The following is a 12,794-nucleotide window of genomic DNA, read 5'->3' as shown; positions in this document are numbered from 1 at the left end:
TCATTTCATAAGTACCTTATTCAGCCTTCTCTTAATCATGTTCCTCAATTAACCTCAGTGAAACAGAAGCAAAACTATCATGGTTACAAAGTATGATGCTACGATAATCAATTTTTGCAAGTCCTAAAAATAAAAATAAAAAAGGACAAGCCAATGCATGAGATTTCCTCCACTACAGAGGAACGAGGAAAGGTCAGATATATGCAATCTTTACAAGTACACACAAAAATCCTTTTTGGAGCATCAAAAAATAATAAGTATGTGGGGATGTATTTTTAGAGTCGTGCCACGTGGCCGAGATATGGCCGAGGCAATAGCCGAGGTGCCACGTGGATGGACCAAGTTTCCGAAATGATTGTGGTGTTGTTGAGATATGGTGCGGTAACACCGGAATCCGAGATATTTAAATAGAGAATAAGAATCCTAGGTAAGTGAGGCGCTTAGTTCGGATAGGGATAAAGCTCCTGTCGAGTTCATCCATATCTAATTAAGAGTTTGAGATAAACAATGTGCTTGAGTCCTATGAAATGAGACTTCTAAGGGACGAAGGTACTGTTGACTATAAAGTAAGGCAGGGCACTCCGTGAGTCTAAAGTATGCTTTTTACTTGTGCACTAAGTACTTGTTTGATATCCTTGAGAGATAAGACTGACTGATTTGGTATTCTTGTCTTCTTGTTGGTAAGTACTTGGTTTAATCTATTCTGCAGCATGCTCTCCAGCTAGGTTTCCTATTTAGTTGTGAAGGTCGGAAATCAGCACCCACAAAGTATACACAAAAATCAATCATCTCTTCATTTGAGTTAAATCAAACTACCTCAATCACCTAAAGTGCACGAGCTACCTTCACAACAAAGCTTTCACATATTAATTCTCCCTAGTTCTTCAGTAGTTTAATGTATCAGTAATCAACTTATGCAGAATTCCCTACCCACAAGTCAAAATGATATTCTAGCACCAACGATACAAATTATCAAACCGAATTGAATTTGGGAAATCACTTTCCACCCAAGTATATTACCTTCTCACTTTGCGACCAACACAGATATTCCATCTCAAGCGGCAGTCAAGATCATACCTTTTTTTCACTAAAATGTCCAATCAAACACAATAGTGCATCATCATTTCCATCTTCAACAGGACCTAAAGACTCACTAAATGGGTCATGAACACTTCCAGACTCTGCAAACCCTTCTTGATCATGGAGAAAATAACTATAAAAAAAAATGTCATGTGTGCTGTAAAAACCAGCTGTTGGTTATACCTAATAAGTGTGTCTATCGCAGGCAAATAAACGAGCCACTAGCGTCTTAAGTTAAATATTACAACCCGAGTCATTGAAGAAAACTTATTAACATCTGGCAATAAACAATCTCTCTGTCATAAGATGCATACATATATTTATGTCACCTAGGACCCAACTCAGAACAATTTTTGATGCAGTATCATTTAGCACAATATCAGCTGGCCAAATCGCACTAATGCAATTCATTTGCCCTACTATCATACTGAAAATGCAAATCATATATCTATGCAGCCACTCTTCCATAAAAAAATTTCATTCTAGAAGATTTTTCTGTATTACAGCAATCAAAAGCAGGTACACTTTCTCATGTTATGACCACATTACTGAAAAGCAACTGAACTTTGAAGAGAAAGCCCAAGTGGTTTCTGTTGGAAATAATTTATATTTCCAACAGTTTCATCAATCAAGAGCAGCACATCTACAAAAACTAGTAGCAAGTATATCTTTTTTTTTTTTTTTTTTTGATCGGCAAAAAAGACAAATATTATAGCAAGTATATCTATAATTGAAAAAACCCAAAGAAATGAAAGAAAAGGAAAAATCTCCCAAATTAGCAAGTGAAAAACCCACAATATACACAAATTTTCACATAAGCACCTGTATGAATTATTTAAGCCATGCAAACAATGCGAAGAACTACTACTTGTCTGACACGAGGTGTGTAGGACAAAAAGGATGCATCATTTTTTTTTTTTTTGTTAAAAGCTTTTGGGGGTGATTTTTTTTCACTTACCGTAATTGAGATACATTTCTCTTAAGATTTGAGATACTTGCCAATGAAGTTGGGATTTACTTTTATTTTATTTTTTTTCCCTTTGTAAGTAGAGGATTACTGTGGTGAAATGGCAAAGAAAATATGGAATTTTGCATGGGAAAATTGTACTACCACAAAAGAAGGGAAGAAGAAATTGAAGTCTAATAATATTTCCAACAAATATTAGGAAGAGGGAGACCACTTGAAAGTTTGTTCCATAATGACCTAGAACTAGTATAAGTTTGTGGCTTCTTGTTAAAACAAATAAGAGAACATGAAAAAAAGTTCTAAGAAAAGATAAATGACAACGACAAAATTTATTAATCAGCCAATGTTCTAGAGATTGAAATGCTAAGCTTCCGATTACAAAGAAGCTTTATTGCCTTCTTGAAAGGGGAAAATAAAATGAATGGAACTACTCTGTACTTCTGAGGCCACCGAATGCAGCTACAAATTTTCTTGATTAAATCAGACCAGTGAGTAATGAGTAATGAGCATTTTATCCTTTGACATCTTTGACATAGGCCCAAAACACCACAATTAACACCGTGTGGTTGGATCCAAATATTACAATTAACCCATGTGGTCAGGATCAAACAGAATGACCACAAGCAGCGGTCCCCTGAGCCCACACGATATTGCGCACAGCTGTAATAAGCAATCCAGGCCTCACCTAAAAGGGCTGGCCTAAAATATCATATGGGTTCATTGTTCCCACTTATATACCCAAGACCCTAGCACAAAATCCCAATGAGGAATTCAACACATGCCAACCCGGGTCAGGGGCATTACACAAACATATGCCAATAAACAACTAAAGTCACAAGAGAAAAGTTGGGAAAAAGAAAGCAAACGCATATTTTATTAAATCAATTTATTTTATATTTTGTTTACAATTCAGTAATATGATCAACATAAATGGAAATGTTAAAAGGATGAGAAAACTGAAACTGACATGGAATGCAGTAGTAGGGAAAACAAAGCAAGGAGTATTTCATAATTTATACAAGTCAATTTGTTTTATATATTGTTTATTATTCAATGATATGATCACCATAAATGGAATTGTTATAGAGGGGGAAAAAATTATTTAATTTAACCGAGTATATAGCTCTTGACATAGTAAAATGACAAAAAAAAAATATTCATGTAACAAACCCCACTTAATTAGGACACAAGGCTTAGTTTGACTTTATAATTCAAACTATTAGCAGAAATATGTTGACCAAAAATCTCAAATGTAATAACAGAGACGTAAAGAAGAACATTACGAAAAACAATGTAGACAATGGGCAAATGCATTTATCATAGGACAACAGTGATGATAATGGTCATTTTCAGCCTAAAGACAATAAAGCTGAAAAATAATATCTATATCTTCTACATATTTGAACTGATTTAAAGGATAAATATCGAAGACTAAAGACGAGATCGTACAAGCACTTCAGATTTACAAATGTAAAATATCTATAGTTTTAGATACTTGTGATTTCTCTTTGGTAGGAAATAGTGACTAATAATTTTCTACTAATCATGATAAATAGATGGAATCAAATGTCAAATGTAATTTAATTAATACATGAGCACTAGCATTTAGTGTCTAAGAAAAGGATGATTATAGAAAAAGGGTGACAAAGAAGACACAGACATGTACAATGGACAAATAGGAAAATGCCAGTGTACCCCACGAAGAAAAAAAAAGGAATCCAAGTTCTCTACAAATTCAAAAAATATCAAGGGACAATTTTCACTCTAATCTTCTCCCAACTAAAAATGGTCTCCAAATAAACTACTATTGGATTTATGAATCGATTCTTCCAATATGATACATTTTTCAGAGAACTCAACAGAGCATACATAACATGATAATAAAGTGATCAACATTGTTTAAGACCAAAAATAACATAGAAGAACAAGAACAAAAGAAAGTGTATTTCTAATTTCCCTCATCTCACATGAAATACAGTAATTTTGTGACCAGCCCTGCCCTCCTGCTATATCCACGATCATGAGCGGTAACTCTGTCACTGAGAGCCCTTCGCTTGGAAACGTTCATGATTTCCTTTACCTTACTAGAAGGATACTTCCTGCCTATTTTGCAAGCATCGGAATGAGCAAAAATGTCTTGATACTATGAACTAGCATAATATGAGTACCTTTATGGGAAAATAATAATGCTCAAGCAAAAATTTGAACTTGTATAGATGAATCAATAGTAGCATTAAGATCTAAGTTTATATATGTGCAACAAAGTGTCAACATACAAATTGTCCAAACAACATGCCACCCATGTGCAAATATAGTCAAAAATCAAAAGAAAGAAATCAGAGTATTGTTTTTGCAACAATCACCAAACAATTAAGGATTACCAAAACATATTTAAAACCGAAGATAAGAGCCACAAAAGGAACAAAACGAAGAAGGAATTTCACAATTGGCCGAGATAACTATATGTGAACTTTCTTTGTAAAAATAGAATCATTAGCAAAAAAATGATATCAAAGTTCCATCAACAAAAAAATAGAAACTATTCAATAAATACTGAAAGATCTTATGATCTTATGACAAGGATTATCCTAGAAAATCTACTCACAGCGAGCAACTGGAAGAGCACCAAAATCGACAAAATCTCCTCCTTTAGAAACTTCAGAGCTCAAACTCTTCGTCCCGAAGGGCCATCTCTGCAGCCTCTTCTTCCTCCTCATTGAGAACAAAGTACTCATTCTTCTCAGCTGGCCTGAACATATAAAACATCACCATATAAAACGCAAGACTCGCGATTTCCTCAGCCGCATTACTCACCCATTGGTACTTATATGCCGAAATCGTCTTGAGAGCAAACACAACAATCCTAGTGAAATACAAGTACCCAATCACCACAATATAGAACTGCCTAAAAAGGGTTAATTTCGCCAAATTCCTCGCGGCTTTCCCATCCGTCTTCGACGTCTCTCTCAAAGACCTAATCGACCACACAATTGGGAAAATAATGGCACAACAACACACAATATCAACCAACAAGAACACCTGGTTCCAAGTAACCCAATCCTTGATAAACGGCCCGGTTTCGCCAATCACAATCGAAGCCACATTGGCTAAAACCTGAAGGGGAATCACAATCATCAACACTTTCTTCTCCTTGTCTTGCAAAAACGGTTTCAAAAACGACCAACCAGTCCCAATCAAAACAATCACAGTAAACAACAACACAACCCTAATGAACTGAAAAATATAGAACAGAACATCCCATCCGTGAGGCGTACCGGTAACTTTGACGTAATGCTTGTCCTCGGCAGCGCAGATGAGATTGAGAGCCTTCATCAAGAGCAATCCAGACATGAGAAGATGGATCCGATGAACCGATCGTTTGTTTTGAAAACAAAAAGAGATCCAAAACCCTAGAAATCCGAAATAGGAAATAGAGAAGAGGAAGAAGATTGAAGGGAGGTGAGTGAGGCCAGCAGAGAGATAATCCTTGATTCCGCCATTGTCGAGGTTGTAGAGGTCGGTTCGAACGTCCATGTTGACCTGGCTTTGAACGGCGCAGTTGGAGAAGAAGAGGCTGTACTCGTTGGGGGAAGAGACGGTGGAGGAGTGGTTGATGGAGGAGTGAGGAGGAGGAGAGAGATCGCGGAAGGTGAAGAGTTGGAGGATGAAGTTGGAATCGAGGACGCAGAGATTGGGGGATTGTTGGAGTTGGAGGAGGACTTGGATCAGGGATTCTTCCGAGAGGAGGAAGAAGCCCAGCCGGGAGGGGTCGGGGCTGGCCACGGAGGAGGTCACGGACACGCCGGAGACCGTGATGTTCACGTGGCCGGTGTGGGTGAACCCGAACTTCTCGAAGAGGATCATGGGGCGGTCGTCCGCGATGATTTTTAGGTTTTTGATCTCGCCGGTGGCGCCGGAGACGAGGATGGAGATCAGGGCGGCGGCGAGGATCGCCGCGAAGGGTGTTTTCGGCATTTTTTGGGGAGAGAGGGAGAGAGAGAGAGAGAGAGGACAAGGTGGTCGTTGTGAGATGGGAAGAGAGCGGTTAATGGTTCAACTTCCAAGGAGGAACGAAAGTTATTTTTTGCTTGTTCTTTTTTATTTGATTAAAATTACAAATAGACCTGTCAATTTTGTTTAAAATATGATATTTTTTATAAAAAAAAAAAAATTAAAGAAAAATAGAACAAATAGACCTGGTTTTTTTTTTTTTTTTTTAACAAATATTCTTCCGGCACTTGTTAAAAATATATTTAATGACATAGAAAAATTACATGTAAGTGAGATAAAGGAAAAAAAAATTATGCAAAATTTACAATCAAGTCTTATTTTGACAAATAATGGTACCTTAGATCACACTTACAAAACTTTAAATTGATAAATCCTTTATTAATTTTATATAACCAATCTATCCTTACAAATTCGAAAATACAAAACACCCCATCTACTCCTCTCTCTTTCTCTCCCTCCCTCTCAAATCTTAGGCTCTGTTTGGTGAGATTTTTGAAATTTAATTCTATTTCTTAATTTGAGTGTATTGTTTTTGTTACAGTTTTAGAAAATTAATTCTACACCTATTTTTCAAGACACTTTTCAATATCATATGTCACATCATTCAATTCAAACTTTTTTTAAAATTCATAACCAAACAAATTTTCTACACTCAAATCATAATTTCAAAACTCACAAATTCAAAATACAACTCTATTATCAAATCATAATTCTAAGGCTCTACCAAACGCAACCTTAAATTTTTTTGCTTTTTTATTTACAAATTTCAAAGCAACAAACTTAGAAGATCATCTGCTATCATCAAACATTGATATCAATTGGAAATATTCTCAATTTCGAAATTGTTTTTCTCTCTCTATCTCTACAAATTTTAGATTTTTCTACTTTTTCGTTCACAAATTCTAGATAATCAAATCAAACTAAAGAGCAGAGGACAAAAACGTTTAATCTCATTCTTTTTTTTCTCTTAATTAGCAAAACAACTATCTAGAATATTGCTGTGCAAAATTAATAATATTCTCAGATTTAAAACTAATAAAAAAAATTGATAATATTATCAATTTTACTAGATAGTCAAATCAAACCAAAGGACAAAAGGACAAAAACATATTTATATCTGAAAATAGGATTTGTTGGTCCAAAAAAAATCTTGAATAGGACCTAAACTACCACAGTATTGGTGAATAGAACTTTTAGGTAATTAATCAAAAAATTGTTAACACATGGAGATGCAAGTGTGTCTATGATAGAGTGTAAATAAAAGGTTATGGGAGTGCAAGTTACACACCCATGTGTTGGTTTTTCTTTTTTTTTTTTCATTCTCCTACTTGCACGTAATTTCCCCTAATAACATAAACAACATCCACTATTATAAAAAGTTGTGAAGGCCATAAAGAGATGGCCTTCTCTCCGGTCCACAAAGTGGACTAGATCGTACTGTTGGGCCAGTGAGGTTTATCACGGGTCCTATTTTAATAATTTGAACCGTTCAATATGTGAAACTCATCTAGTACTTCATACCTACAAAACATTACGTTAATTAGATATCGATAGCTCTTTAATCAAAACATATTTTTGTTAATAATTTATTTTTAAAATAATATTTAGCATTGACAAAAATGTGTTTCGATTAAGGGGTTATCAATATCCGATCAATATGATTTTTTACAGAATGAAACACTCAGTAAGTTTTACACATTGAACGATTCAGATTATCAAAATAAAACCCGTTTACATCCCATATGCCCAACAACACAGTCCAGTGAACTGGAGAGAAACTTACCCAGCAATCAATATACATTATTAAAGAATTAGTTTTTTTCTAAAAGGGACTAAAATATCCTTCTCACCATTTTTTTTTTTTTAATTTTATACAATTTCCTCTAGTTTACGTTTTTATTTACTCCTTTTTTCTTTCTTTTTTTTGTTTTTATCCTTTCATTTTTCACGGTTTTCTTTTTAGCATATATTATTTTTCACAAATTAATGAATTGGAAAAGTTTTGCTATTTGTCTCTAATAGCAGCTAATGTCACCGCAAATCTTCTTTTGTTTGTCTCTAATAGCAGCTAATGTCATTACAAATCTTCTCTTTTTAGTAGTATCTTACAAAAAAAACTCATACATATTTCAAAGTGAGATTTTTAATATTTAAATATGATAAAAATATACAAACAAAAAATATATACAATATATATATATATATTAAATGTGTCACGACCCGCTCTCTGTACCCAAGGATTAAAGTATCGTGATGGTCAGTAACTGAGATTACCTCCGGCCAATTCTTAAACAAATCAACAGACGCGAGCGGAAATAATATTTAAATGAGGGTACCAAAATAATCATCATAACTTCTATTTTTATTACAAAATATATTGACCAGAAAGGTCGATATTTACATAGAAAAATATCAATAAAAGTGCTGTGTGTGTCTATTTCGCAGCCTCGCATGTAAGACTTTCCAAAAGCTATTTCTGAATTGCATTATTTTTTGAAATTTGGTAAATAGCTATAAGCATATGGCAGAGTGAGAAATATTATACCAAGAGTATAAGGGAGACGAAATAACCATGGATAGTTAGTTAGGCCAAAACATTTGCATAACTCAGTTTGGTAAATAAATCATTTAAGTAGCAGAACTAAAATACAGAAATTATGTAAATATATAATCATAACCATGGCACAGAACAGAACAGAACAGAGGTCACAGAAATGACAGTCAGAACAGAGGTACGGATTCAAGAGGTGGCTCGTATGAACTCTAGAGGTGGCTCCCACAATAGTGTAGCACTTAGCTCCGTACAACACTTTGCTCTGCACCGAATAGAAATCAATGGATGCATGACAAATAGGGAACCACAAAGTAGTCAAACAGAGGCCAATGGTTATTTAAGTCCCCCAAGGTGTGAGACTCCCATGGTGGTACTTACAAAACATAATTGTATATAAGGTTATAGTCAAATATTCTTTAAAATATAAACAAACATATCCATTGGTTTCGTTTCACAAATAGAGTTCAGAAATTAAACCACCTAACTGAAATAGTAATATAACTTATAATAATTTATAAAACATAACTTATATAAAATATATATGGTAAGTCAAAACATACGTAAAATATATTATTGTAATTCAAGATATAATATAACTCACCTTAACTTTAATATCTCACTCTTTGTTTTCACTACTAAAAATCTTCATAACTTCCACTTTTTTTTCCTTTCTTTCTTTCTTTTCTTTCCCTCATTTCTCTCTTCTTTCACAGGTTGATCCACTCTCCCTATAGGGAGGAAAACTCAGGGCTTATTTGGTTTGTATTTGAGAAACATATTTTGAGATAAAAAATACGAAAATTTGTTTGGTTTGATTTTTTTTCAAAAGATGTTTTGAAAAATTATTTTGAGAGAGAGTTTTGGAAAAAGTGATTGATTTGATGTGTATGAGAGAGAGATGTGTTTGGAAAACTTGTAAACCAAACAAGTTTTGAAAAAAAAAATTAGGAAAATTTGTTTGATTTGATTACTTTTGAAAACTTATTTTTAGAAAATTTTCTCCAAAATTTTTTGAGAAACACAAACCAAACAAGGCCTCAATCTCTGGCCAACACGGGTCCAGCCGAATCAACCCGCGTATCTCTCTCCAGATCCGGCCATTAATATATAGATTCATATTTATCTTTTATAAATATATAAGATAATTATATTTTGACCTAATTTTTTAATATAATTATATAAATAAATTAATTTTTAATTAAATTATACTTTATCGTATACCAACAGAAAATTAATTATTTATTTTATTACCACACTCATTATTATTATTATTTATTTATACTTTGACCCCTAAATTCATAATAATTATGGGTTGGTTTGGGAAGTGGGTTGACTTTTTGACTTTTTTTGCCTATTTTAGCCTGGGCTAAAAAGCTTAGTTTGGGAAGGGCTTTTTAGTTTTTTGACTTTTTTTATGAGAGAAGAGTGTAATGATTATGGGTTGGATATGATGTTTTGTTTATTGTGGCTAAAATAACTTATTTTGTCTTTTGTGACAATTTACAAAATTATACATAATAATACAAAATAGATCATATATTTTTCCAACTATAATTAAATAATATTGATATAAATTTTACAGAATAATTAAAAATCTGAGTTGTTACAAAATGATGTGTTGAATTATAAACCTGTCATTTTAAAATTTAATATTTTTTTTTACAAAAGTGCCATGGCTGTATAAAAAATAAAAATAAAAACTAGTACAATAGAATTTTTCTTTAAATATTTTTAACAATTCAAAGGATTGTCATTAATAATTTTTTTATTAATAAGCTTATGAATATAAATATAAAATTCAGGCACATAAGTAGATACATAAATATATATATATATATATATGGATGGATAAAAAATTTTAGAAGTCGACTCACTAACCAATCATGTAAAGTCTTATTCATTCAATTATATTTTGTATTTGATTCTATAATAATTTATGTGATGATATCAAATTTTTTATATCTTTTAATTAAAAAAAATGGTTAATCTAATTTATAAAATAGCGATATATCTATACTTCCTATATGTTAAGTAAAAAAAAATTTTTAACCTCAAATCTTGTGGGAGCTCAAATCTCTCAATCTAAATTTCTTGATTTTTTGATTTTAAAAAAAAATCTTAGCATTTATTAATTTCTCCTAATTCTCAAGTCTTACCCTCATAATAACACTTTAATGCATTAAGAACAAGCATAAAAAAAATTCTTTGAAATCCAACACATATGAATTCCTTGAAAAGTCCCAACACATATGATTATTATCTCTCATAATAATACTTTAATACATTAAAAACAAGCATAAAAAAAATTCTTTGAAATCCAACACATATGAATTCCTTGAAAAGTCTCAACACATATGATTATTATCCCTCATAATAATACTTTAATGCATTAAGAACAAATATAAAAAAAAATTCTTGAAAAGTCCAACACATATGATTATTATCAAAATATTAAACTTCCATATAATATAAAAAAGAAAAAAAATAAGATATTTAAAAAATATATATTTAAAAATTACAATTCACGTATATAGATAATTATAAATATAATTCGTACATATAACACGGGTGATATGTTAATATATATATATATATATATGTAAATACGGTGGTTAATAAAGTATAGGGTGTATGATGAATGAGTTAGAAAAGCAGATAAAAATAATGTTTTAGATTTAGTAATTTGTTAAAAATGTATTCCACTAAAGAAATAAAAAAGGGTATTTTCATTCCTTCGAAAAATAACAATTTTTTAACAGAGGATATTTATTGCCGACACAACTTTTTATAATAGTTAGGGGTGGGCGCGGGTCGGTTGCGGCCACGGAACCTCCAATCCGCCATCCGTCCGCCAGATTGGCGGATTGAAGAAAATCAATCCGCATCCGTCCGCCAATCCGGCGGATGTGGATTGAGCGAATTGGCGGTTTGGCGGATGGATGCGAATCGGTTTGGCGGTTTAAAATTTTATAAATTTTCAACATAATTCAACTTATGCACTTCCTCAAACGAAAAAAGAAAAAAAAGAAAAAGAAAGTATTACAGTCAATGACTTAAAAAAATATTACAACCACTGTATGCCTTATCTAAAGAAAAAAAGTTTGAAACTTTAGAATATCATGATCACTGCATGCCTCATCCACATATTACAATCACAGTATGATTCATCCCCATAAAGTGTTACAATCTGTGATTCTTAAAATATAATAACAATTCAAATCACCAAAACCATGAACAGAGCAGTAGTAGAGATTGAATGTCTCTGTATTGTTACATCTACATATGTTTTTGAAAACAAAAACCAACCAGCATATATCATATTTTCTATTTATTATTTTTAGAGTTACATTTAAAAACTAAAAAATATATATGAATAATACGTTTATTTTTTTCAATTCAAAAAATATATTCAAGTTGAAAACTTTTTTTCAACAGAATATTTAAACTTTTTTTCAATTGAAAACACAAATATAATATTTAAACAAATTAAAAATACAAAGTCTTATAAATTACTAGGGGTGCTCGCGATTTGGCGGTTTGGCGGTTCGGTTGCGGCCAAAAAATCTCAAATCCGCCATCCGTCCGCCAAATTGGCGGATTTGAGAAAATCAATCCACAACCGTCCGCTCATCATCACGCATCCGTCCAAAATGCGGCGGATCGGTTTGGTTCGGTCGGTTTTGGCGGATCGATATATCCGCTGCTCACCCCTAATAATAGTAGAGGTTGTTCATGCTATTAAATGCATTTAATAAGTGTTTTTAAGATACTTGTTAACCAAACTCTACATAAAATTATAAATGTAAGTATGAAAATTTAAGTCAACCTAATTGAGAGTATGGACCCAAAAGTATTCAGGAAGGCCCAAACGCAATAAGGCCCAAACTAAAATGAAAATTCGACCAGCTAATTTATAAAATAGATATATATATATATATATATGTGTGTGTGTGTGTAAATATGGTCGTTAATAAAGCATAGGGTGTATGATGAATGAGTTAGAAAAGTAGATAAAAATAATGTTTTAGATTTAGTAATTTTTTTAAAAATGTATTCCATTAAAGAAATAAAAAAGAGTATTTTCATTCCTTCATAAAAGAACAATTCTTCAATAGAGGATATTTATTGCCTTCACAACTTTTATAATGGTGGTGCTACATGCACCAATTAGTGTATTAACTA

At 32.5% G+C, this 12,794-nt stretch overlaps 1 protein-coding gene across 2 annotated transcripts; it reads right to left on the bottom strand.

Moving 5' to 3' along the window:
* Positions 1-3,833: 3,833 nt before the first annotated feature.
* Positions 3,834-6,149, bottom strand: LOC114292383 (protein CANDIDATE G-PROTEIN COUPLED RECEPTOR 7). 2 transcript variants are annotated; one of them, XM_082891478.1, is made up of 2 exons: positions 4,653-6,149; positions 3,834-4,150 (listed from the first exon to the last, which is right to left on the bottom strand). In XM_082891478.1, the coding sequence occupies exon 1, from the start codon at positions 6,020-6,022 to the stop codon at positions 4,706-4,708; it is 1,317 nt and encodes a 438-aa protein (XP_082747604.1). In that variant the 5' UTR covers positions 6,023-6,149; the 3' UTR covers positions 3,834-4,150; positions 4,653-4,705. The 2 variants fall into 2 exon arrangements, with proteins under 2 accessions (XP_082747604.1, XP_082747605.1); XM_082891479.1 differs by having other exon boundaries at positions 3,834-4,146.
* Positions 6,150-12,794: the final 6,645 nt, after the last annotated feature.

Source organism: Camellia sinensis, chromosome 10 (assembly GCF_055761805.1).
Source record: "Camellia sinensis isolate YWXY chromosome 10, ASM5576180v1, whole genome shotgun sequence".
NCBI classification, from domain to species: domain Eukaryota; kingdom Viridiplantae; phylum Streptophyta; class Magnoliopsida; order Ericales; family Theaceae; genus Camellia; species Camellia sinensis.
The sequence above is the reverse complement of the archived record's forward strand: the minus strand, read 5'-3'. Positions and strand labels throughout refer to the sequence as shown.

Coding starts and splice junctions, on each gene's coding strand:
- LOC114292383 (XM_082891478.1), bottom strand. CDS start 6,022: ATGCCGAAAACACCCTTCGCGGCGATCCTCGCCGCCGCCCTGATCTCC.